This window comes from Somniosus microcephalus, chromosome 2, assembly GCF_052327205.1.
Source record: "Somniosus microcephalus isolate GS21.2 chromosome 2, FLI_Smic_1.0, whole genome shotgun sequence".
Lineage (NCBI taxonomy): Eukaryota > Metazoa > Chordata > Chondrichthyes > Squaliformes > Somniosidae > Somniosus > Somniosus microcephalus.
In genome coordinates this window covers 138,315,831-138,343,409 of record NC_140988.1, presented here as the reverse complement: position 1 = coordinate 138,343,409, position 27,579 = coordinate 138,315,831, and the positions used below count along the sequence as shown (strand labels likewise).

The following is a 27,579-nucleotide window of genomic DNA, read 5'->3' as shown; positions in this document are numbered from 1 at the left end:
ACTTGCCCAATGGGTGAGACTGGGAACCCGTTGCCTGGAGTTCATTGGCCATGGACTTGTGCCAAAACAATTCATGAAAATTTAGCGCATCTCACAAAGGGTGGTGATAGCGGGTAAGATTTTTAAAAAGTTTTTTGTAAAGGATTTTCAGATGCAGTAATATAGTTTTTGTAAAGAGCTATGACCTGTTAGAGATGAAATAAAACCACTAATGAGGTTTATAAACAAAAAAGAACCAACTCATGGGCCTAGAAATTCATTACAGCCACTTTTGGGGCGGTAAAGTCGGGCGGCCGCTAAAGTTTGCGCCCGGCGCAAATTCGAGGCCACTTCTCCGATATTCATTAGCTTCGCCCTAAGAGTTTGCTCGAGTGCTAAAACTGGCGATGCACGCCTCTCTTTAGGCGCTAAGCCGGAGGTGCTGAGCGAGAGCGCCGAGGCTGGGCGCAGCGCAGGTGCGGCCATTTCTTGATTGACAGCAGACACCCTGGCGCCGGCCAGCTCTTAAGGGGGAAGGGTCGACTTGGTCTGCTGCCACGCCCTGGATAGTGGAGCCCTGCAGCTAGGCCTGAACACTGCTGCTGGACCCAAATAGCGCCTGATACCATGGAGAAGGCCCGTGAACGAGCGCAGCGCTTCTCAGAGCTTGATCTGAGGGTGCTGGTTGGTGCAGTGGAGAAGAGACGCCATATTTTGTTTCCGGACAATGGCAGGAAGCCGCCGGCCCGCGTCTACCGGAGAGCCTGGAGGCATGTCGCCACCAAGGTGACATCCAACAGCGAGGTCCCCAGGAGCGGTGTCCAATGCCGCAAAAAGCTAAATGACCTCGCCAGGATTGTCAGGGTGAGTACCCTTTCCAGTGTCCTCCTCATCCTTGCATGTGCACCTCACATTATGGGCAAAGGGACCTGAAAGCCCTAATGGCCAGCCCTCATGCAGCAGCTATGGGACACTCATGAACATTAACTGCACATTGTGCACGTAACACACTGGCCAGGCTATTCGACCATGGGAGGCAGTGCACACAAGATCAGGGCTACACACTGGCCAGGCTATTCGACCATGGGAGGCAGTGCACACAAGATCAGGGCTACACACTGTACTTAGAGGCCGTCCTTTCTCTTGCAGGCCAAGCTGGCCAATAATAAGAGGAGCCGGACTGCGACCGGGGGAGGCGGACCCCAGATCCAGCCGCTCACCGAGCTGCAACATCGCGTGGCGCGCATCATGGGTGCCCGGGTGATTGGCCCCATTGCATCTGGAGATGCCGACCCTGTTCTGGGCACCAATGGTAAGGACATCACCTTTTGGACCTCTCTCGTCCCACTTGCGCATCAGATCTACATCCTTTGCCACTGTCCGACCAATGCGCTGAATGCCACCACTCATGCATCCCTCGCTGACGCCCTCTTCTCACTCTAAAGCTACTCTTGTGCCTTCCTGCTTTCAGATGGTGAGGAAGAGGTCCCTGAACTTGCCAGTGACAGCCCCTCAGAAGAGGAGGAGGAGGAGGAGCAAGAGGAAGGCGGCCCATCAGGGGAACCCTCAGCCGCGGCAACCCATGCGAATGTAGGGGACACGTCTTCCCTGGAGGGGAGCGTGGGGGAAGTGTCGGAGGGGAGGGTAGCTGCTGGGACCAGCGGCCTGCAGAAATGCGGGAGCGGGGTGGAAGCTCAGCGGCCTTCTCCCCAGAGGGGGGAAGGGTCGGAGGGGAGTCCAATTGCTGGGCCCAGCGGCATCCAGCAACGCAGGAAGGGTCGGCCAGCTCGGCGGCCTTCTCCCCAGAGGGAGAGTCCGGCCTCCAGTCCGGAGACGGCCATCGCCGAGGAGATGCGCCGCCTCTAGGACTTGTCCGCGGACTCGGAGCGCCGGCACGCGGAGCTCATGGGGGTAGTGGCACAGTTGCCTGAGGCCATCGAGTCCCTGTCTCGGAGTGTGACCGGGTTCGGGGCCTCACAGGCCACCAGTCGGGCGGAATTCGGGGCAGCTCAGGCAGCGAGTGGCCAGGTGATCAGTGGTGCCGTGCAGTCACTGGGTGCTCTGATGAGGTCACTGAACAGGTCAACACGGGCACTCACTGCTGCCACACTCGCTGTGTCAGCCAGGCATCGCCAGGGCACCCGGCGCGTTGCAGCAGCACAGCGGTCTGTCCCTCGGCAGATTGGTGCGCATGCTGCAGTGCTGGCCCGGCCGAGTGCCAGTGTCTCAGGCGACCAGCGAGCGCCTGCCATCCGCCAGCTTGCCCCCATTCCTCCAGCCGCCACTGCCACTCCCCCAGTGGAGCTGCCAGGAGCTGCTGCAGCGACTGATGCTGGCCAGCCACAGCTGCAGCATTCACCAGCCGGCCCCTCGACGGCCAGACGTCGTCTAGGCCGACCCCCAAGGGCATCTGCCATCACGACATGTGCCCCTCAGGAGCCTGCCCCCAGCCTTGCAGCAGCCAATGGCCTCACTTTGAGGAGGAGCAGCAGGGTGGGCAGGGGCCACACAAAGATGCCCAAGGCATCGCCCTCGCGGGCCAAAAAGTAGAATGTGTGGGCAGTTGTGTTTGTTTTCTGAGGCCGAGAATTTGATGTTTGTTTTTTGAAGGCCGAGGATGTGATGTTTGTTTTTTACGAAGGCCGAGGATGACGGCCATTTTTGTTGCACTGTTTTGTTAATCCTCTCCAGGTTGTGGGAGCGAGTAATGTGTGTGAGTGTTTTTTGGGGGTTTCGTCTGTTTTTGGTTTTCATGTGGGAAGGGCCCTGAGTTTGTACAATAAACCATTTTATTTATTCACATTGTCCATGTTTGATCTTTGAAGTGTTTGTTGCCTTAACCGGCTGAGGGCTTGCGGAGCGGCTGCAATCATGTTCTTTCATTGGCACAAGCCATTCCCTGACAGGGGGCCTAGAAGTGACGGTCAATAAGCCGCCGACGGGCGGCCCTTGGACCTTCTGCCTCCCTCCTGGGCTGGTACTCCTCGTCCTCCTCCTCCTCCTGCTCCTCCTCCTGAGGTGGTGGTCCAACGTGAGGTGGCAGTGCCTGAGTCCTGCGGATAGCCAGGTTGTGCAGCATGCAGAATTGGGAGACTCGCTCCTGCGAATACTGGAGGGCTCCCCCGGAGCGATCCAGACAGCGGAACCGTTGCTTGAGGACGCCGATTGTTTGTTCTATGATGTTCCTAGTCGCTTGATGGCTCTCGTTGTATGCCTCTTCAGCAGGGGTCGTGGGCGCGCGGAGCGGGGTCATGAGCCAGGTACACAAAGGATAGCCTTTGTCCCCGATAAGCCATCCTCTTGGGTGAGGCTGTGCCTGGAACATGTCAGCCACAGTTGTCTGTCGCAGGATAAAGGCATCGTGGCTGCTGCCTGGAAAGCGGGTATTGACAGCTAGGATGCGCTGCCTGTGGTCACACACCAGCTGTACGTTGAGGGAATGGTAGCCCTTCCGGTTGCGGTAATCCTCGGCATGCTCCAGAGGTGCCCGCAAAGCCACATGCATGCAGTCAATGGCGCCCTGCACCATGGGGAAGCCCGCTATTCTTGCGAATCCCACTGCACGCTGCTGCTGCTTCTCCAGGGTCATTGGGAAGGAGATGAATTGACGTCTCCTTCTGAAAAGGGCTTCAGTCACCTGGCGGATGCAGCAATGCACGGCGAACTGGGAGATGTTAGCGATGTCCCCAGCAGCGGATTGGAAGGAGCCGGTGGCATAGAAGTTGAGAGCCTCCGTCACCTTCACTGCCACCGACAGAGACGTCCTGCGCATCAGCTGTGGACGCAGATCTCTGTGCAGCAGCTGGCAGATGTCTGCAACCACTTCCCTTCTGAATCGCAGCCTCCTAACACACTGCGCGGCAGACATGGTCAGATAGGAGGACTGCTGGCGGTATACCCTTGCTGGGTAAGGCCTCACTTGGCGACGCCTGTTGCGCCCTCTGCGTCTAGCCAGGGCTGCCACTCTCTCACGGCGTCTGTAAGCCCTTCCGGCATAAAGCTGAAACTCAGCGTTGGCACCCAATGCAGCCCCCATTATATGCTGGCAAACACTGAGATCTCAATGAAGGCAAAGATAATTGCTAAGCTCTGGCCTGAGCCAAAAATACCTGTCCTAGTGTTGGTCCAAACCAGTAAGCTCTCCTCCTTGGTCTCTCTCCAAAAAACCGTTGCACAAGAGTGAATGCTGCAAAATGGCTGGCCTTTATAGTGCAGGGTAAGTGCCCTTTAATTTGCGCTCCCCGCGGCCCGCCTTGGCTGTGTACCGTTCCACTTCACAGTCGTTAGGGCCGCCCGGCGCACAATGGGGCGGCGCGAGTGAAGTTCCGGTTCCGGGCGCACAAAGGGCGTTGCAGGATGAAATGACGTCATGATCTGCGCGCGCAGCAGGGCGCGCGCTAAGACTTTGCGCCGGCGCTAAATGTCTACTGAAGTTGGGGCGAGGCGCAGATCGCACTGCGCCCGGGCGCTAAGCGCCTAGCGCTCGAGATCTACTCCTCCTAAGGCGCTAACGGCTGGCGCGCCCAACTGAATTTCTAGGCCAGGATTTCTTACCAAATCTCATGATTTTTAAGAGTTTGTCTCATGATTTATGAGATGGTGGAGTTGTCATTACTGATATTGCCCAGATTTTGCATTAGCGTCTGCCATTAGTTAGAATTGCCCTCGCACGTTTTGGTTTTTAAATTTTTTGTGTGATAAGTTTCTGAAAGTGTGAGCTGATAACGGCGCAGCGAGGGAAACAGGGCATCTAGGACCTGAGTGAACAGGGAAAGCAACTGTGTATCTCCTGAACCAATCAGATTGACTGTGTATCTCCTGAACCAATCAGATTGACTGTGTATCTCCTGAACCAATCAGATTGACTGTGTATCTCCTGAACCAATCAGATTGACTGTGTATCTCCTGAACCAATCAGATTGACTGTGTATCTCCTGAACCAATCAGATTGACTGTGTATCTCCTGAACCAATCAGATTGTGAAATGAACAGCGCAAGGACTAAGAAGGAAGTGTAAATTAGAGTGGGTGAATTCAATGCCAAATCAGGTACAGAAAGAGAATTAAAGGGAGGAAAAGAAAGATTGGATTGAGAGAGAAAAAAGAGACAGAAAGGAAAAGTAAAAAACAATTTACATTTTTACATTTTTAAATCTTCAACAATAATTAAAACCTGAGGAATGAGACTCCACACTCATAATGGTTAATTTTCAGTGCAAGAGAGGTTGAGTGGCAGTAATTAACACTATCATATCATTAATAGGGTATTTAGACTTGAAATGACTTAACTTTCTGTGGTGAGTTCAGTTCATATCTATCGTGCAAATACAGGAACTTCACGTCATTCAATGCATTTCAATAGTGAGGCAGACAGCGAGATGCCGTTTTTGCGAAACTAACGGTGGAGTGGCGCAATTCGGACAGCAACTTTTGGATTTTTGAGTTTTAATCGCATCTGTCTCTTGCCTGAAGTTGCTGTACCATTTGTGTATAAGTAACGGCGAGCGTCATTAGCCTTATTGTTATTTTGACAGCAAAATCTGGCCCATTATATCTATCTACCATATGTTTCCAAAGGCAGGATTAATATTGCATTGCCTTCATACATTTTTATAGGACTATACATAGATACTTTCTGAATTACCTTTTGTTGAACAGGCCAAGGTTTGGTTATTGCAGACACATCACATGCTGTCATCAACATCGCCCTGTCAACATGAGTAAAACTTAATTAAATATCATTATGTTCATCAACATTTTCTGTAGTTATTTTGCAATTATTTAAACAACTTCGGATGAGAATTCACATCTCATCTAGAGTCATCTTTTGTTTCTTAACTTGACCCATTACCTCTGCTTTTGCCTTGCACCATCATCCTTTTTGTCAGTCAACCTCTCCTGCCTTCCCTCCTATCACAGACCTTCCCTTTGTTCTTTCCTCCCCTTCTCCCTGCCCCTGCTTAGAAATCTCTCTTCTCTTCTCTTTTCCAGTTCTGACGAAGGGTCCCCGACTCGAAACGTTGACTCTGTTTCTCTCTCCTCGACGCTGCCTGACCTGCTGAGTGTTTCCAGTATTTTCTGTTGTTTGTAAAGATTTCTACTTTTTGCTATTTTTATTGAACTTGTAAATCCATTCTAAAACACATTTGCGAAAAATGAAAATCCTTGCAAATTTTTACCTCAGAATCAGAATATTTATGTTACTCATTAAATGAGAACTCTATATAAGGTGAGTACTATGATTAGTAAATATTTGCCCAGAGCAGCCTTAAGCTACTTAATTTACTGGTTTAAAAAAATGAGTTTTGCAATGTTCTTAGTTTCTTAATTATTCCTTGGAGCAATGCATCCGTTCATCTTAGCTGCTCAGAAGGGGGAAAAGGTCTGGGGTGATGTACACCAAGGGGATCTCCTGATGTCAGTGTGATAAGTCTGTTTTCTTTAATTTCTATTGAATACGAGTAAGGGGAGACTGAGAAACAAAGGCAGACTGCAATCAGTTGTTAAATAGCAATAATAAGTAGTCGTCAGGCTTCAAGGAAATAGTCCCAATACTATAAATGTCTACCGTTTGTCAACAATGATGGACTGCCATTAATAGAGTTGTTCAGAAGTCCAATTGAGGCTGTGTCCCCCTCTTGACTCAGGTGGTTGTAAAAGATCCTATGACACTATTTAAAGAAGAGCAGGAAATTCTCCCAGTGCCCTGGCAAACATTCATCCTTCAACAAGCACCATCAGAACAGAGTAATTGGTCATTCGTCTCATTTTCTGTTTGTGGGATCTTGCTGTGTGAAAATCAGCTACTGTATTTGCCTATATAATAGTGACTGTGCATAAATGTAATTAATTGGCTGTGAAGTACGATGGGGCATCCTGAGGATGTGACAAGGTGCTTTATAAATGCAAATTCTTTCTTGACTTGAAAAAGCAGGAATCAGAGGTATTGTTGATGGAAACTAAAATGAAAGAGTAGGTCAAACATAAACAAATAGAAGACACACAAATGGAATGTGTGACAATAGAAAAATAAAAGTGATGTCAAGTTCAAAACTCTCAAGCCCAAAAATAAGTGAATCACATAAGCCCATCTCACGAGGTCCATGCCAGTCCAATAAATTTGGCTTCCAGTCTGTTAACTGTCAATCCTTGCTATTCCATTCACTGCAACTCCCCCCCAAAATATCTTTTCTTTATATTTTAACTGTAATTTTACAATCAGTGAAGCACTAATAGGGCTTAGAATAGAGACTGATCTAATTTATGACTCGAAATTGTTTACAGTGCCAGGAAAATGATTGGCTCTGAGAACAAAGATAGGTCATTTAGCTCATCATGGCCTGCTCCACGATTTGTTAGCTCTTTAAAATTGGGCTAGAAATTTGGTATCACCCCGGTTGGGCGCTAAATTTTAAAAAGTCGGAGAATTAGCGCCAGGCGCTAATCCTTCTGACCGCCTGCTAAATTGATTGTTAGCGCTCCAAGAGAGAACTGGAGCGCTAAATCAAGCGCTAATCACCTCACTTAGGGTGCTACACACAGAGAGCGGGGTGCTACCCGCAGAGCGATAACCAATTTCAGGTACAGTCCAATCGGGACTTATCATTCACACTGGCTCCTTCCAGTTCTTAAAGGGAAGGTTCAATCATTCTGCACAACCTCATTCTCAACATTGCTGGCTCTGAAGGAAACCTCCAAGCAACTCAACAGCTACACCTCTTATCCTCATGGCTGATTCCAGTCTGAGGGAGAGAGCTCGCCTTTTCAGTGACCAGGCATTGGCGGCATTGGTCGCGGCAGTCGAAAGAAGGAGGGCAGTGCTGTTCCCAGCCACTGACAGGAGGCCATTGCCCCATGTCTTCAGGGCAATGTGGAGGGAAGTGGCTCAGGACGTCTTGGCCAGCAATGTGGTCCTGAGGACCCTCACACAGTGCCGTAAAAAATTCAATGACCTCACTTGGGTGGTCAGGGTGAGTACATGCTTCAACAAGTCCTACATACCAGCATCTGAAACTCCGTCTGCACACACTGCACAAACCACCACAGCTCCACCACTCACCTACCAAGTATCTCCACCTACTAAATCTCACATCCACATCTCACGCCTTGCCTACAATCACAGCTATTCAACTATGGCAGGCACATCTCCCAAACACATAGCTGCACACTCACTCATACACTTTCCTTTCTCTTGCAGGCCAATAGGAGGGAGCAGCAATGAAGAGGCGGGGTTGAAGTGGACATTCAACAGCTTACAGACCTGGAGGAGCGAGTGCTGAGAGCCATTGGGTGCCAGATGGTGGGCGCCGTGGCCGTCAGCGACGTCGATCCCCTTGGGGGCAACAACGGTATGTTCATCCCCTCTCCTTCTATCATCCCACTTCCCCCTCACAGCACAAGCCTTTCCCACTTTCCAGCTCATTATACTGTCTGCATTCCTTGCTCCCTTCCTGCCCCCTTAACGCAAGTCTTGTGCCTTTATGATTTCAGGTAATCAGCAACCAGATGACCAGCCTGTCCCTGAGCCTCCCAGTGAGAGTGAGGTGGGAGAAGAAGAGGAAGAAAGCACCGCGTCACAGCATATCTCACCCGCAGGCACTACCTCAGATACTGGGACTATGCTGCAAACCCATTAGCGCCCCCCCCCTCAGGCGTTAACGGGAGACGCTAACATGCCAAATTTCTCCCCCTTTATCTTTGCAATTCCAATTTCCCACCCTTTCTACATATCCCATTATATCCCAAGTAAGTATCTATTCTAAAAGGGGTGCATGAACAGAGAGACCTGGGGTATATGTGCACAAATCGTTGAAGGTGGCAGGGTAGGCTGAGAAAACGGTTAAAAAAGCATGCGGGCTTCATTAATAGAGGCATAGAGTAAAAAAGCAAGGAAGTTATGATGAACCTTTATAAAACACTGGTTCGGCATCAACTGGAGTATTGTGTCCAATTCTGGACACCGCACTTTAGGAAGGATGTGATGGCCTTAGCGAGGGTGCAGAAAAGATTTATGAGAATGGTTCCAGCAATGAGGGACTTCAGTTACATGGATAGGCTAGAGAAGCTGGGGTTGTCAAGAGTCAATCCCACCTTGGCAAATTATGAAATTGAATTTAATAAAATTGCTAACTTTTGGACAAGCATCAGAATATGATCATTAAAAACTGCCAGTCTTGTAAAAGCCCAATTGGCTCACTAATGTCCTTCAGAGACAGGCAACTGCTACCCTTACCTGGTCTGGTATACTTTTGATTCCAGTCCCAAACTACATGGTTGACTCTTAATGCCCTCTGGGCAACCAAGGATGGGCAATAAATACTTCCAATGTCATCCATATCCCGAGAATAAATAATTAAAAAAGATTCCTTCACTATTTTAAACACTTCAGACCACCACTTACCTACTTGTCTCTAAAGAACATAATCCAAGCTAAGTCCCTGCATCCCAATTACCGTGCTAGGGAGTTGTTGCTGGACTTCCTGCACAGCCAATACATCTTTCCTAAGGAAAGGTCACCCAAAACTGAACACAAATAGGGGTGGTCCCCGATCTGGTGCTTCAGTGAGGACTGGCACTTGCAGGAAGCACATCTGAAGATATTGTAGATGCGTAACCCATGATCTTTCAAGATACACTCCCTGTGAGCACCACTCCCGGCTGTGGGCACCAGGTCATGGCATAAATACTAATACTCCTAAGGAGGACTCGGCGGTGATCTGTATAACTGGACTCACACGCCCTTGCTGTTATATCCATAGCTCTTGCGATGATTGCTTTTTGCACTTACGAGTTAGCTTTTAATAATTTATGTATCTGTACTCCTAAATCCTCATTTATTTACCCTTTTCCCCCTCCCAGTGTTTTTCCATTTAGACTGTATTCTCATCTGCCAAGGCATACTACCTTACACTTTATGTTAGACTACATCTGTCATTGTTCCACTGACATCTTAATCTATACCTTTTAGCATTTTCTTCTTTCTCATTTTCTTTCTGTCCTTATTTTGATTGTATTTTACTGTTTTTCTACCTAATTACCTTTATAATCTGTTTTCCCCATAAAAATTCAACTTGAAATCTTGAACTTACCTGTTTTCTTCATTTTACTGGGCCTGCTGTCCATTTTAGATAATGGGAGCAAATGTAGAAAAATTGGGCTTCCATTGACTGAAAATTAGCTTTAAAGGTCTGAGGATATTATAGCATGGCCCTTGGCCGTGTCTGTTCCATTTCCCACACTTCTGCACTCACCCCTTCCCCTCCCTCCCAGAACCACGATAGGGTTCCCCTTGTCCTCACTTTTCACCCCACCAGCCTCCACATTCAACGTATCATCCTCCGCCATTTCCGCCACCTCCAACGTGATCCCACCACCAAACACATCTTCCCTTCACCTCCCCTTTCAGCATTCCGAAGGGACCGCTCCCTCCGCGACACCCTGGTCCACTCCTCAATCACCCCCAGCAGCCCTTCTCCTTCACCTGGCACCTTCCCATGCAAGCGCAGGAGATGCAACACATGCCCTTTTACCTCCTCCTTTCCCACTGTCCAGGGCCCCAAACACCCCTTCCAGGTGAAACAGCGACTTACTTGTACTTCTTGCAATTTAATATACTGTATTCGCTGCTCACGATGTGGTCTCCTCTACATTGGGGAGACCAAATGCAGATTGGGCGACCACTTTGTGGAACACCTCCGTTCAGTCTGTAAGGTTGACCCTGAGCTTCCGGTCGCCTGTCACTTTAATTCTCTGCTTCACTCCCACTCTGATCTCTCTGTCCTCGGCCTATTACATTGTTCCAATGAAGCTCAACGTAAGCTTGAGGAACAGCACCCCATCTTTCGATTAGGCACTTTACAGCCTTCTGGACTCAATATCGAGTTCAACAATTTCAGATAATAATCCCTGCCCCCATTTTTCATGCTGTATGATTTTGCCATTCCCATTTGCAACATTTTCACAGTATGTTCTTTCAATTCCTTCCTCCCCTCCTAAATCCACCACCCTCCCCACACGCCCGCCCCCCCCCCTGCTGTCTCTGCACCTGCTTAATATCTGTTACATTTCCAGCTTTTTCCAGTTTGGATGAAGGGTCCCAGACCTGAAACATTAACTCTGTTTCTCTCTCCACGAATGCTGCCTGGCCTGCTGAGTATTTCCAGCATTTTCTGTTGTTATTTTTGATATTATAGCATTGTCCTCTCCTATTTTCTCTCCTATTTTCTTTCCTTGTCTATTGACATTTTTCCATCTTTTAGGCACAATTAAATAATTTTATGCACTTTAAACATTTTCATGTGATGACGATGCTTGCTTTGGATTATTACTTACATTAAAAGCTCTTTGTGACTTTTAACTTCCCAGTCAAATTGATTGGTTTTCACCAGATCAAAAAATTCTTCTCTTCTCCTAAAAAAAAGTTAATTTTAGCTGCATGAGATTCTACTTCATAATTTTATACAGATTCGCTTCCTTCCCTCCGTGATACCATCCTGAGACAATCAGGGTAGATTTTTGTTTTCATTGTCTAGCTGGTAATCTGGTGGAGAAGATTGCCCACCCTTGGAATAAAAATCAAATGGGTTCTATAAAGGGTGGATGATCCACTATGCCAGAGTACCACCAAAACTGTGGAGACAAAAATCTACCCTTAGGAGTCAGCTTCCATATGAACGCTGACGATACCCAAGTCTACCTCTCCACCCACCACCATCAGCTCTTTGATTGCCACTGTGTTGTCTGACGGTATGACATCAAATCATGGATGAGCCAGAAATCTCTCCAACTTTCTATCGGCAAGGCTAAGCCATCCTGTTAGGCTCCTTGCCAAGGAGTTCCTCCTATAAAAACTCCAGCTTATCCAGAATTCCATCTCTCACATCTTGTCTTGCACTAAGTCACAATTCCCTACTGTTCCACCCTATCCATACTCCATTAGTTCTCTGTCCCCAATGAAAAATTAAAAATCATCTTAATCTACAAATCCTTTTATGATCTTGCCCCTCCCTATCTCTACGAGCTCCTCCAGCCCTACTTGAGAACATGTGCCCTCTGCTCCTCCAACTCTGGCTGCCTTTGCACTCCCTCTTGCTCCACTCTTCCTTTGGTGGCACAGCTCTCAGGCACCATTGTTTAAACTTTGGGAATTTCTTTAAATCCCTCTGCCCTGCTCCCCCCCTTGCATCTTTCAAAATTCTCCTTAAAACCTACCTCTTTGACCATGCTTTTGGCCACCTTCCCAATCTTTTCTCCAGCTGCTTGGTGTCAGCATCTATTTTTTTCATCTCTATAAAGAGTCTTGTGACCTTCTCTGCCCCAGAGGGCTGTGAATGCTGAGTCTTTGAGTATATTCAAGGCTGAGATAGATAGATTTTTGGACTGTAGGGCAATCAAGGGATATGGAGATTGGGCAGGAAAGTGGAGTTGAAGTCGATGATCAGCCATGATCTTATTGAATGGCGGAGCAGGCTCGAGGGGCCGAATGCCCTACTCCTGCTCTTATTTCTTATGCTCTTATGTTCTTATGTTTAACAGCCTCATAAATTTCCTCTGCACCCTCTCTAGTGCAATCACATCTTTCCTGTAATGTGGTGACCAGAACTGTACGCAGTACTCTAGCTGTGGCCTAACTCGTGTTTTATACAGTTCAAGTATAACCTCCCTGCTCTTATATTCTATGCTTTGGCTAATAAAGGAAAGTATCCCATATGCCTTCTTAACCACCTTATCTACCTGTCCTGCTACCTTCAGGGATCTGTGGACATGCACTCCAAGGTCCCTTTGTTCCTCTACACTTCTCAGTATCCTACCATTTATTGTATATTCCCTTGCCTTGTTAGCCCTCCCCAAATGCATGACCTCACACTGCTCCGGATTGAATTCCATTTGCCACTGTTCTGTCCACCTGATCAATCCATTGATATCTTCTTACAGTCTACAGCTTTCTTCCTCATTATCAACCACATGGCCAATTTTTGTATCATCTGCAAACTTCTTAATCATGCCCCCAACATTGAAGTCTAAATCATTGATATATACCACAAAAAGCAAGGGACCTAGTACTGAGCCCTGCAGAACCCCACTGGAAACAGCCTCCCAGTCACAAAAGCACCCGTCTACCATTACCCTTTCCTTCCTGCCACTGAGCCAATTTTGGATCCAACTTGTCACTTTCCCTTGGATTCCATGGGCTTTTACTTTTCTGACCAGTCTGCCATGTGGAAACTTTTTAAAAGCCTTGCTAAAATCCATGTAGATTACATCAAATGCGCTACCTTCATCGACCCTCCTTGTTATCTCCTCAAAAAATTCAATCAAGTTATTCAGACATGACATTCCCTTAACAAATCCACGCTGACTGTTCCTGATTACTCCGTGCCTTTCTAAATGACGCTTAATATTGTCCCTCAGAATTTTTCCAATCATTTTCCCATGACCGAGGTTAGGCTGACTGGCCTGTAATTACTCGGTCTATCCCTTTCTCCCTTTTTAAACAACGGTACAACGTTAGAAGTTCTCCAGCACCACACCTGTAGCCAGAGAGGATTAGAAAATGATGGTCAGAGCCTCTGCTATTTCCTCCCTTAATTCTCTTAACAGCCTGGTATACATTTCATCCGAGCCTGGCGATTTATCTACTTTCAAAGATGCTAAACCCCTTAATATTTCTTCTCTCACTATGTTTACCTCATCTATTATTTCACACTCTTCCTCCTTAACTACAATGTCTGCATCCTCTCTCTCTTTTGTGAAGACAGATGCAAAGTATTCATTAAGAACCATACCCATATCTTTCGCCTCCACACACAGGTTACCTTTTTGGTCTTTAATAGGTCCTACTCTTTCCTTAGATATCCTCTTGTTCTTGTATTTGTAAAACATTTTTGGGGTTTTCCTTGATTTTACTTGCCAATATTTTTTCATGCCCTCTTTGCTTTCCTAGTTTCTTTTTTAATTTCAACCCTGCATGTTCTTTACTCCTCTAGGCAGTTCTGCAGTATTTAGCTCTCAGTATCTGACATAAGCTTCCCTTTTTTGCTTTATTCTACCCTGTATGCCTCTTGACATCCAGAGGGCTCTAGATTTGGGAGTCCCACCCTTTTTCTTTGTAGGAACATATTTGCTCTGAATCCTCACTATCTCATCTTTGAATGCCTCCCACTGCTCTGACACTGATTTACCTTCAAGTAGCTGTTTCCAGTCCACTTTTGCTAAATCACATCTCAGCTTAGTAAAATTGGCTTTTCCCCAATTGAGAACTTTTACCCCATGTCTGTTCTTGTCCTTTTTCATAACTACGCTAAATCTAACAGAATTATGATCACTACTAACAAAATGCTGTCCTACTGATGCCCCTTCCACCAGCCCAGCTGCATTCACTAAAACTAATTCCAGAATCGCCCCCTCTCTTGCTATGCACCGGCTGAAAAAGTTCTCCTGAATGCATTTTAAGAATTCTGCGCCCTCTATACCTTTTACACTGATTCTATCCCAGTTAATATTAGTGTAGTTGAGATCCCCTACTATTACTGCCCTATTGTTTTTGCACTTCTCAGAAGTTTGCTCTTCTATCTGCCTCAGACTATTTTGGGGTCTATAGTACACCCCCAGCAGTGTGATTGTCCCTTTTTTGTTCTTCAGTTCAACCCATATGGCCTCATTTAATGAACCTTCTCACAGCTGTAATTGTTTCTTTAACCAATATTGCGACCCCCCGCCCTCCTTTTTTATCCCCCTCTCTATCTCATCTGAAAACCCTGTAACCAGGAATGTTGAGCTGCCATTCCTGCCCTTCTTTCAGCCAGGTTTCAGCTACGATATCATACTTCCACATGCCTGTGCCCGCAGCTCATCTGCCTTATTCACTAGACTCCTTGCATTAAAGTATTTACCATTAAGCACTGCCAAACCCCTTTGTTGTCTATGTTCTAGCCTTTGTTTCCTCTGCCTTCCAAACTCACTAATTTTCTGTCTTCCATTTCCAGCTTTGCTTCTCACCCTTCTTAATCTATGCTCAGGTTCCCATCCCCCTGCCAAGCTAATTTAAACTCCCAATGTTCATTGTGAAGGAAACTGACAGGCTGATCCGAACAGATTATCTGGCAGTGTGAATGAAATTACATTTGCCAATGTAAAATACAAACCACTCCTTTTCTTTTTTCTGTTATGTGTAACACATGTATGAATTTTGCGATTTGAAGATTCAGCACTTCAAACAATTTTAAAATGTGTAGATTGAACTTCTGAACTGCCATGTGTCTGTCCTCAATACTTACTTCATGTAGATTGCTAGGTCTGTGGCTAGAATGGCCTGCTCAATCATTTTCAGGGTCGTTTTATACTCATCCAGGGAAAGGCCACTCAGAATTTGGTTTCCCTGGTGAAAAAAAAAGAATTGTTTTATGTTCAGTAAGCTGCCTATAACTGTGTATCATGGTAAATTTAATTCTCCATGTAAAATCATGTAAGATGAATGATTCCCTATATAACGCCTTAATGGATTCAACAAATTTATATAGTTTTTGAATAACAATGACAATCCATACTTTTCATGCTTACTTTAGTTAGGAGCTATAATTCAAGATAATAGCTCTGGCATAACAATTAATAATAATTGATGGTGTCGAAATTTGGACACTGATTAAGGCCCAACTACAACAGCTATCAGCCTTTGCCAGACATGTGATAACAACATTTATTCACCAAATGGAAACAGCACATCATAACTCGCACTATTTAACAACAGACTAATGCTAATCTATTATTTGTTATGCTGGACAATACTAATAGCTATTTTGCTACTTTAGATACGTTTGACAAACACTGGTTAACCAAATCTTTTTGTCAACTTACAACCACCACAAGGCCATAAAAAAGCAAACCAAACACTAGGGTTTATTTCTAGAGGGATAGAATTGAAAAGTAGTGAAGTTATGCTAAATTTGTATCGAACCTTGGTTAGACCACACTTAAGAGTACTGCGTACAGTTCTGGTCGCCATATTATAAAAAGGATATAGAGGCTTTGGAGAGGGTGCAGAGAAGATTTACAAGGTTGATACCGGAAATGCAAGGGTATACCTATCAGGAAATGATGAACAGGCTGGGTCTCTTTTTGCCCCCACAATGTTGAGGCATGATTTAAAAACATTTAAAACCATTTTTTTCAAAATAATTGCATCAATGATTTGGTTGTGTTTCTGTCGTACAAGCTGTACTCACTTTTTTCCTCTGTACAATATTTTTTTAAAATCCTGACATTGAAAAGGACCCTGTAATTGTGCAAACATTATTTGGAAAGGTCCCCTTGCCCAATTTCAAGATGTATTCTAACACAATTTCTATACTTTCCACTATTTTTTTAGTTGTAAATGTTGTAAAGAATAAAAACATTTTGTTGTGTGAATTTTATACTGGATAAGGAAACTCATTACTGGCAGTTAAAACATTTTAGCCACTTTTATATCCAGTGTCATACTCAAACTTGCTCAAAATAATGCACAAGGCCTCCAAATGTGGCAATTAGGTTGTAAAGTAAAATACCCCTTGTGTCTTCCATAAAAATAGAGATTTTGTAAAATCTCACAAAAAACACAGCAACAGTTACGAATGCTCACAAAAGTAGATGAATGCTGAAAATAAAGCTCTGGCCCTTGCACCATTTGAGTATCAACATTATTAATTAATATGAAACACAAAAACAGTCAGTCACTTACAGGGGTGTTGAGTATCATGACGCACTGATCAAAATGATGATGTTCCATGGTGGAGTGACAGTAGAGCTGAGCAAGAGGATGCTCACTCCTACACAACATCAACCATACAGAAGAGTTTCATATTAATAATTTCACTAATCTTTTCCAAGCAGAAAATATAATCAATACAAACAATAATGTTTTAAATTATGTTCTTTCTACAAGTGATGTTTCATAGTTGAAGTAGCTTTTACTGCTGTAAAATTAAAGATATGCATTAATCACCTGTCTCTTTTACCTACTAAGAGCATAATATCCCATGTTACATATAAGCATACAGCCTACCTCATAACACTGAAAGAACAGAACTATCAAGATAACCACAGCCAAAATAAACATTTATTTTGTGCACCTTCTGTGGTGTTGCTCATGGCAAGTCACAAAATACGTTCTCTGTCTTACCGCTCTATGTTGTTTTCATGTTGGGTGTTCTCTCTTTTCCTCTTCTGTTTTTCTTTTTCTCTTTCTGCTTGTATCTCTGAGCTATTTTGCTTCTGTCTCTTGCTTTGTCTTCTTTACTGTTTCTTTCTATGTTATGTACTTCCTCTTTTCTTCTTTTATGTTTGTTCTCTCTTGTTATTCAGCCTCTCTCTCTGTTATGAACGTGTTGTCGCCTCCCAAATCCATGCCCATCTTTCCCGCAATTCCATGTTCAAATCCCTCCAATCAGGTTTCCGCCCTTGCCACAGTACCGAAACAGCTCTCATCAAAGTCACAAATGACATCCTTTGTGACTGTGACAAAGGTAAACTATCCCTCCTCGTCCTTCTTGACTTGTCTGCAGCCTTTGACATGGTTGACCACTCTATACTTCTCCAACGCCTCTCCACCGTCGTCCAGCTGGGAGTCACTGCACTCATCTGGTTCCAGTCTTATCTATCTAATCGTAGTTAGAGACTCACCTGCAATGGCTTCTCTTCCCACTCCCACATCATTACCTCTGGTGTGCCCAAGGATCTATCCTTGGCCCCCTCCTATTTCTCATCTACATGTTGCTCCTTGGCGACATCATCAGTTTCCACATGTATGCTGACGACACCCAGCTCTACCTCACTACCTCTTTTCTCGACCCCTCCACAGTGTCTAAATTGTCAGACTGCTTGTCCGACATACAGTTCTGGATTAGCAAACATTTTCTCCAATTAAATATTGGGAAGAACAAAGCCATTGTTTTTGGTCCCCACCACAAACTCCGTTCCCTAGCCACTGACTCCATCCCTCTCCCTAACATCTGTCTGAAGCTGAACCACACTGTTTGCAACCTTGGTGTCATAGTTGACCCTGAAATGAGCTTCCGACCACATATCCGCAGCACAACAAAAACCGCCTACTTCCACCTCCGTAACATCGCCCTTCTCCACCCTTGCCTCAGCTCATCTGCTGCTGAAACCCTCATCCATGCCTTTGTTACCTCTAGACTTGACTTATCCAACACACTCCTGGCTGGCCTCCCATATTCCACCTTGAGGTGATCCAAAACTCGGCTGCCCGTGTCCTAACTCGCACCAAGTCCCATTCACCCATCTCCCCTGTGCTCGCTGACCTACATTGGCTCCCAGTTAAGCAGCGCCTTGATTTCAAAATTCTCATCCTTGTTTTCAAATCCCTCCATGGCCTTGCCCCTTCCTATCTCTGTAATCTCCATCAGCCCCACAACTCCCCTGAGATATCTGCGCTCGTCTAATTCTGGCCTCTTCAGCATCCCTGATTATAATCGCGCAACCTTTGGTGGCCGTGCCTTCTGTTGCCTAGGCCCTAAGCTCTGGAATTCCCTGCCTAAACCTCTCCGCCTCTCTACCTCTCTTTCCTCCTTTAAGACGCTCCTTAAAACCTACCTCTCTGACCAAGCTTTTGGTCACCTGCTCTAATTTTATTCTTATGTGGTTCGGTGTCAAATTTTTTGTCTTAAAATACTCCTGTGCAGTGCCTTGGGATGTTTTACTACGTTAAAGGCACTATATAAATACATGTTGTTGTTGTTTTATTTTTTTGTTGGTGGGAGGTACAAACAGCGATGGGGGGAAGGGATCTAACCCGGCTGTAGTCAGGTGCGGGTGGAGGGAATCTGGATCGGGTGCAGGGAGGGAGCAGAGAGCAAAGTGAAGGTGGTGGTGGTGGTGAAGTACAGGCAGCAGGCCTGGTGGGTGGGGCAGCAGGAAGTGAAGTGGCCAACAGCCATCACCCATGGTGGCAGTGAGCAGGGGAAGGAACAAATAAAACTGCAGGTTGAAAGTGGGACCTGGTAGTTTGAGAAGCAATGACACCAACTATCATCTGGAGGACTGCAAGTTAAGTATAGTGGTAAGTACACATACATTATACATACCTTACAGCTCAGTGGTAGCATTCATATCTCGGAGTCAGAAGGCTGTGGATTCAAATCCCACTTCAGAGACTTGAGCACATAATCTAGGCTGACTCTCCAGTACAATACTAAGGGTGTGCTGCACTGTCAAATGTGCCATTGTTCAGATAAGATGCTACACTGAGGCCTTGTCTGCCCTCTCAGGCGGACATGAAAAATCCTGGCACTATTCAAAGGGGAACAGGTGAGTTCTCCAGGTGTTCCAGCCAGTATTTATCCCACACATAACACCTAAAACAGATTATCTGGTCATTTATTTCTTTGATTTTGTGGGATCTTGCTGTGTGCAAATTGGCTGTTGTGTTTTGTACATTACAACAGTGACTACACTTCAAAAGTACACTTAAAACACTTTGAAACTTTCTGAGGTCATGAAAGGTCTATATGAATGCAAGTTTATTCGTTTCTTTCTAAAACTAATTCCCAGATGTGACATAAGGTATGACACCCAGTTATGATAGGGGTAGTGTGATGTGACCTTTTCAGTAAGCACAGGAAGTGCATACTATAGGTGAAAGGCTCAATATAAAGATAAATATATACACACACCTAACTTTCCAGTAATCAACTACATTATCACTTGAAAACTTCACAGCAATTTATCCTTTCAGGTGGAGGTCATGACGTCCTGGATGGAGCACACTGACCATTAAAGTTCACAACACCTACCAGCAGGTAACAAATGAATCCAAAGCAAAATAAAACCACCCCATGTAAATACACTACATACAACAACAACAATAACTTGCATTTATAAAACGCCTTTAACATAGTAAAACATCCCAAGGCTTCACAGGAGTGATTATCAAACACAATTTGACACCAAGCACATAAGGAGATTTAGGACAGGTGACCAAAAGTTTGGTCAAAGAGGTAGGTTTTAAGGAGCGTCTTAAAAGAGAGAGAGATAAAGAGACAGAGAGACAAAGAGATTTAGGTAAGGAATTCCAGAGCTTAGACCCTAGACAGTTGAAGGCACGACGGCCAATGGTAGTGCGATGAAAATTGGGGATGCGCAAAAGGCCAAATTTGGAGAAGCGCAGAGAACTCAGAGGGTTGTAGGGCTGAGGGAAGTTACAGAAATAGGGAGGGGCGAGGCCATGGAGCTATTTGAAAACCACTCTGAGGTACAGTGCACTGGAGCACCAACCCATCACTGTACAGTAATAACATCAGTATCCAATAATCACTATCTGGAATATGTCATGCTCACAACATTTAAAAGTCCCATACCTCTTTATGAAAGCATTGTTCACCCCTCTGTGGTCCAGGTCATGGCTCAGGGTTGCTATAATGAGAGCTAAAATCTCCAGGTCAGTTAACTTGTTCTGTAACAACAAAAGAAAACAATGTGGGGAGAAATTGGCCTGGTTTGCGCCTCCCGTTAGTGCCTCCGGGGGGTGGTAACGGGGTGCTAAGGGCTTAGTGACCGGGCGTGGCGAAATCACCGATGCCCACGAACTTCCCTGGCAGGTTTGCGCTGGCATTAAAACTTACTGCCTCGATCTCTTGTGCCCCAAAAATTGTGACATTATCCAGTGTGCAGCGCCCCATTACCGCCCCAGATGTAATATTTGCTTCCGGCCATTGCAGCATCGCCGGGCATCAAAAACGGCAGTTGCAGGAGGCCGCTTGGGGAGCGCTAATTAAAGGCAGTTGTGGTCAGGTATGGCAAAATTTATTTATGTCCCCATTCTGGTGTTTTTTGATTTTTTTGTACCCAGCGATTGCTTAGCCCTGCACTCTCTTAAAGTGCTTGGGGTTGCAATGCACATATCAATGGTGCCGTCGCCCAACAGACACAACCTGAGGATTCCTTCAACGCAGCATTGGCCCTTCCCTTTAAGGGAGGGAAGGAGTCTGTAAAACCGGCAGCGCTGCATGGAACATTGTGCTGCGCTCTGCTGCGCTCTGCTGCTACTGCCCCTCTAACTCCCTTTAGCGCTCTCAGGGAAGTGGTAGTACTTGGTTTAGTGCTCCACTTCCTTCTTGGAGCGCTAAAGCGGAAGTTCCCGGAAGATTCAATTTGTTTTTCGCCCAACGATACTTTTGCGCTCCTGCAAAAGTTACCGCCCCAAACAGGGCGCTATGCAATTTCTAGCCCAAAAACCTTTAAATTCTAACTATTCAGACTATTCAATATATTTAGAATCTAAACAAGTGGAGGGAAAGGGATCCAAAGATTTTCATGCTTAACAATTAGAGTAAAATGCTGACGAGAAATCTAACAGCAGAGTTTCACAATTCAGCATAATTTTTTGAATCTCAGAGTTGACCAATACTCAGATATACCAAGCTCATTTGGTTAGTTGGATTCTCAAAGCTTGATATCCTGCCTCAGAGTGTTCCACGTTGCAAGGGGTTAAGTTGGGTTGGGTATTTTACGAATCCATACTGTTGATAGGAGCCTCGCCCACTGGTGCTCATAATCACAAATTTCAGCACTGACTACCCATGACTTCCACTATGTGCTGCTGGCGGGCAAGGCTCCACTATAGTAGCACAAAGTAACACATGTGGACTTCTGCAGTTCAGTAGCACTGGTTTTATTTGATTCACTGATTCAAGTGCACCAAACAAGCCCAGCACATGAGTACAAAAGACAAGGCTGGAGCGTTCGCAACTATCTTCAGCCAGGAGTGCCGAGTGGATAATCCTACTTGGCTTCCTCCTGAAGTCTCCAGTATCATAGATGCTGGTCTTCAGCCTATTCGATTCACTCCACATGGCAAGAAACAGCTGCGTGCACTGGACACAGCAAAGACTACGGCCTAGAAATTCGGTTGGCTTTGCGCCCAGTTTTCGCCCAAAGAGGGCTTTTGCGCCACTTGCTAAACTTCCCCCGATATTCAGCGGTGCAGTAATGGCGGCGTTAGCCAGTAGCGCTGCGCCGCCACCGATGACGTCATCGGTGTGCGCAGTGCCCCGCTACCGCCCCGCTACCGGCCCGACCGCCATATTGAGTTGCGGCCGCCTCTTCCGCAGCGGCCGCAAACAGCGACCAGAAAACGGGGCCTACCTGATGCGGTAGTGGGGCGAGTTAAGGCGGATGTGCGGCCGGCCGCTTTTTTGGCGGCCGCCTGCCCGCACCTCCTTCCCCGGCCTCCTCCACCACCCCCCCCGCGGCATTGCCGGCTGTTTTCCGGGAGCCCGGCACTTCTCCGTGGTGCCGGGCTCATTTGCCGGCACTAGCGAGCGGCGATCGCGCTGTTGCAGGCACCTCCCCCTTAAGAGAGGGAGGAAGGCCTGCAGTACCGCAGCCTGCCGCTCCGCAGCGGGTGGCGCTGCGGCACTTAGCGCGCCGATATTCAGTTTCAGCGCCCCAAGCGGGGGCGCCGAAACCCTTGATTTGCGGCCGGCTTCGACTTGGGGCGCTGAAACTGAATTTCCGGCGGGCGCAAGTGGCTCCGCGCGCAGCGGTAATTTCTGGGCGCAAGCGAGCTGGCCGCCCCAAAGTCAATTTCTAGCCCTACGGGTCCCAAAAACATCCTGGCTGTAGTGCTGAAGACATGTGCGCCAGAACTAGCCATGCGTCTAGCCAAGCTGTTCCAGTATAGATACAACACTAGCATCTACCCAACAACGTGGAAAATTGCCCAGGTATGTCCTGTCCACAAAAAGCAAGATTAATCCAACCTGGCTAATTACCGTCCTATCACCCTACTTTCAATCATCAGCAAAGTGATGGAAGGAGTCATCAACAGTGCTAAAAGGTAGCATTTACTCACCAATAACCTGTTCACCATGCTCAATTTGGGTTCCACCAGGACTTCATTGCAGCCTTGGTCCAAACATGGATAAAAGCACTGAATTCCATAGGTGAGGTGAGAGTGGCTGTCCTTGACATCAAGGCAGCATTTGACCAAGTGTGGCATGAAGGAGCCCTAGTAAAACTGAAGTCAATGGGGATCATGGGGCAAACTCTCCAGTGGCTTGAGTCATACCTCGCACAAAGGAAGATGATTGTGGTTGTTGGAGGGCAATCATCTCAGCCCCAGGACATCGCTGCAGGAGTTCCTCAGGGCAGTGTCTTAGGCCCAAAACGAGGCCCCTTGGGTTGGAGCGATCATAATATGATTAAATTCTTCATTAAGATGGAGAATGAAGTAGTTAACTCAGAGACTAGGGCCCTAAATTTAAATAAAGGAAACGACGATGGTCTGAGGCGCAAGTTGGGTAGGATTGATTGGGGAATGTCACTCAAAGGGTTGACAGTGGATAGACAATGGCAAACATTCAAAGACCGCATGGATGAACTACAGAAAATGTTCATCCCAGTTTGGCACAAAAATAAAACAAAAAAGGTGACTCAACCGTGGCTAACAAGGGAAATTAGGGATAGCATAAGATCCAAGGAGAGGACATATAAATTGGCCAGAAAAAGCAATAATCCTGAGGATTGGGAGCAATTTAGGATTCAACAAAGGAGGACAAAGTGTTGTGTATTTTGAATGTGTATTAGAATTGTCCCACATGGGATACCGTAGTGGTGATTTGCAATGCACTATGGGAAATGTAGTGCATTGAGTGAAGAAGCACATTGTAAATAAAATGGCCATTAACTAAACTCTCCACCCCGGAGTCCTTCTTAATTGTTATATAGGTAAGGGTATAAAACCCCTTGAGACACAACAAAACTGGCGACGAGGACGACGGACTTGCGCATCACTTTGCACTGGAATCGGCGATGTTTAAAGTAAGAAGTTCCTGCCTTTTCTTAATGGCGTGCCCACAGTTTAGTGCTGATGCAATCACCTCGTAAAGGTGGCGGCTCGTGTGTTACACAAATAGGAAGGGGGAGATTAACGATACAGTGAAACGAAGTGGAGGAAAAGGACTGTAAAAAATTTTTAAAAAGTGGAGGAAAAGGACTGTAAAGAAAAAAAAGAAAACAAAATGGCTATGCTAACCGGAGCGTTTGGACCATTTGATGAAACGGCGGAGCAATGGAGTGCTTATACAGAGCGTTTCGGATTTTTCGTGACTGCAAATGGCATTAAAGATGACGTGAAAGCGGCGACGTTCCTCAGTGTGATCGGAGCAAAAACATTTGGCTTGTTACGGAGTTTGATGCACCTGGATAAGCCCGGCACTAAGACATATGATCAGACTGTGGAAGTTTTGGAAACACATTTTGCACCCAAGCCGCTGCTGATTGCCGAGAGGTTCAGGTTTCACAAACGAAACCAAGGGGAGGGTGAGTCCATAGCCAAATATGTTGCAGTGCTAAAGAAGCTAACTGAGCATTGTGAGTTTGGTGAAACTGTAAATGACACTGTCCGTGATAGGTTTGTGTGTTGATTAAGATGTGAAGCAACACAGAAGCGCTTGCTCACGACTGACAAACTGACGCTAAAATCAGCAGTGGAGCTCGCTGTGTCTATGGAGTTAGCAGCTAAAGATGCACAGCTGTTGGGGGCTGCAACAAGAGTGCACAGGGTAGCAGCTACACCGGATAAGCATGCAAGGGGTGCCAGAGAGTGTTACAGATGCGGAAGGTCAGGTCATCAGCCATCTGACTGCTGGTGTAAAGACCTGACCGGTCGGAAATGTGAAAAGAAAGGACACATTGAACGTGTGTGTAAAGGGCAAAGCAAACAATCCTACACAGAGACACACAAAAACAAACAAGGAAACACATCCAACTGGCGTTCTAAAAAGAAAAACCTACACATGGTGAAACAAGAACAGGAAGACAGTGACACAGACTCTGATGGGGAGCTGAATCTCCATGTGTTAACGGTGAATGGAGGCTCATCAGGCTATGGAGTCACTCCACTACTAGAGGGCATACCGGTCAAAATGGAGCTGGATATGGAGGCCGCTGTCTCCTTGATTTCAGAGAAGCTATTCAAAGAAAAACTGAACCACCTATCACTGACGCCAGCCAAGCTCATCTTAAAGACCTACACTGGGGAAACAGTCCCAATGCTGGGTAAGATGGAGGTCAAGGTGGAGCATAATGGACAAACCGTGATGCTGCCAGTTTACGTGGTCAAGGGTGACTATCCATCCCTGATGGGCAGGCCATGGTTGGGGAAAATTCATCTGGATTGGAAAAAAGTGAATGCGGTGTCAGTCGAAGAGGCGGGGCTAGCGGCAGTGTTGACAAAGCATGCGGCTGTCTTTGACGGAGAATTGGGGAGTATGAAGGGGATTACGGTCAAACTCAAGGTGAAGCCTGACAGCCAGCCACAATTCATGAAGGCCAGGAACGTTCCCTACGCCCTCAGACCAAAGGTGGAGGCTGACCTGGAGCGTCTGATCAAGATAGGGGTCCTGGTGCCGGTTTCGCACAGTGAGTGGGCCATGCCCGTGGTACCAGTGATGAAGAGTGACGGCGCGGTTCGCTTATGTGGAGATTTCAAAGTAACAGTGAATCCTGTGCTTTCAGCTGAACAGTACCCCCTCCCCGTCATTGAAGATCTTTTTGCGGGTCTAGCAGGCGGTCAGAAGTTTAGCAAGATTGATCTATGCCAAGCCTACTTGCAGATGCATGTAGAAGAGGACTCACAGAAGTACCTCACCATCACCACCCACAAGGGCCTCTACAGGTACTGCCGCCTACCCTTTGGTATAACGTCAGCACCAGCATTGTTTCAGCGGGCTATGGACCAGATCTTAAGCGGCATTCCAGGGGTACAATGTTATCTCGACGATATCCTTGTCACAGGAAAGGACGACAACGAGCATCTGCAGAACCTGACGAAGACACTGGGAAGACTTGAAGAATATGGCTTACGCGTTTGCAAGGACAAATGCAAATTTTTCAAGCCATCAGTGGAGTACCTAGGCCATGTCATCGACGCGGACGGCCTACACACAGCACCGTCGAAAGTGAAAGCCATTGCCGACGCTCCTGCATCTACAAATGTCAGCCAGCTGCGGTCATTTTTAGGTCTCCTGAACTATTACGGAAAGTTTATTCCATAGCTGGCATCACTGTTGAAGCCATTACATGAGTTGCTGTGTCAGGGCAAGGCCTGGGCGTGGACGAAGGAGTGCGAAGCTGCATTCAAGAAAGCCAAAGCAGCTTTGACTGACCCCAGAGTGTTGACACACTTTGACCCGTCGTTGCAGATTCAGCTGGCCTGTGACGCGTCGCCTTATGGCGTCGGCGCGGTCGTGTCCCACATCTTTCCCTCATGCGAGGAGAAGCCGATTGCATTTGCATCAAGGTCCCTGCGCAAGGCGGAGGTGAAATACCCGCAGATCGAAAAAGAGGCTTTGGGCATCATCTTTGGAATCAAAAAGTTCCATCACTACTTGTTCGGAAGGAAATTCACCTTGCTGACGGATCATCATCCTCTGACATCGATCTTTGGTCCACACACAGGAATACCCTCCCTGGCAGCGTGCAGGATGCAGCACTGGGCGCTGATTTTAAGCGCTCACAATTACAACATCAAATATCAGAGGTCAGCAGCACATGGCAATGCGGATGGATTGTTAAGACATCCGCTGCCTGTGCCCTTTGAAGGCTGTGAGCAGAAGATTTTCTACTTTGACATGGTGAGCAATGCCCTTATAACGGCCCAGCAGGTCAAGAAAGAGACCAGGGTGGACCCTACGCTATCCAAGGTGCTGGATCAGGTGATGTGAGGAGACGGATCACGGGTGTCAGACGCACCACCTGAGCTCCTACCTTACCTGTCAAGAGGGAAGTTGTCTGTCACGTCAGGATGCCTCCTTTGGGGCATGCGAGTGATCATACCACCAAAGCTGCAGAAACATGTCCTCAACGAGCTGCACTCAGGACATTGTGGTATTGTCCGGATGAAGGAGCTGGCACGAAGCTACTTCTGGTGGCCCGGTCTGGATCATGAAATTGAAGTTGAAGCGAAATCATGCCCATCATGCGAGACAACCAGGGATACGCCAAGAGCAGCGCCACTGCATCCATGGGAATGGCCGGCGACACCGTGGCAACAGATCCATCTGGACTTCGCGGGACCAGTGGAAGGAGCGATGTTCCTGGTCGCGGTGGACTCCCATTCCAAATGGCCGGAGGTTGCAGTAATGTCCACTACCACTATGGAGAAAACCATCGAGACTCTGAGAGAGATGTTCGGGCGATTTGGTCAGCCGGAGCAGATCGTAACCGACAATGGAACACAGTTCACATCCCAGGAGATGGAAGAGTTCCTCAAGAGCAATGGAATCCAGCACACGTTCTCCGTGCCTTATCATCCATCCACGAATGGATTGGCGGAGAGATTTGTCAGAACGCTGAAACGCGCGTTGAAAGCGGCAAGAAGTGATGCTCCTCTAAAGCAGCGCCTGAAAGCTTTCTTGCTGAAATACCGAAACACGCCTCAGGCTACGACTCGAGCATCTCCTGCTTACCTACTCATGGGAAGGCAGCTACGGACATGCCTTGACCTGCTGAGGCCAACGTCCACAGAAGCAGTGGTGCACGCCAATCAGCAGGATCAAGTCAGCAGACGAGCTCAGAGGTCCAAAGAACGACACTTTGTGGTGGG

General features: G+C 46.8%; 1 protein-coding gene across 4 annotated transcripts in view; it reads right to left on the bottom strand.

Annotated features, from left to right (window-relative positions):
* The window catches only part of pde5ab (phosphodiesterase 5A, cGMP-specific, b), a 216,616-nt gene that overhangs the window by 18,762 nt on the left and 170,275 nt on the right, over window positions 1–27,579 (bottom strand). For 3 of the 4 annotated variants that reach the window (XM_085962974.1, XM_085962965.1, XM_085962991.1), the window contains 5 exons: window positions 20,330–20,424; window positions 16,693–16,780; window positions 15,254–15,354; window positions 11,310–11,387; window positions 5,623–5,686 (listed from right to left, as the gene is read on the bottom strand). In XM_085962974.1, the coding sequence (XP_085819100.1) occupies window positions 5,623–5,686; window positions 11,310–11,387; window positions 15,254–15,354; window positions 16,693–16,780; window positions 20,330–20,424 (426 nt within the window). The remainder of the gene's footprint in view (window positions 1–5,622; window positions 5,687–11,309; window positions 11,388–15,253; window positions 15,355–16,692; window positions 16,781–20,329; window positions 20,425–27,579) is intronic. The other variant, XM_085962982.1, reaches the window with a different exon arrangement.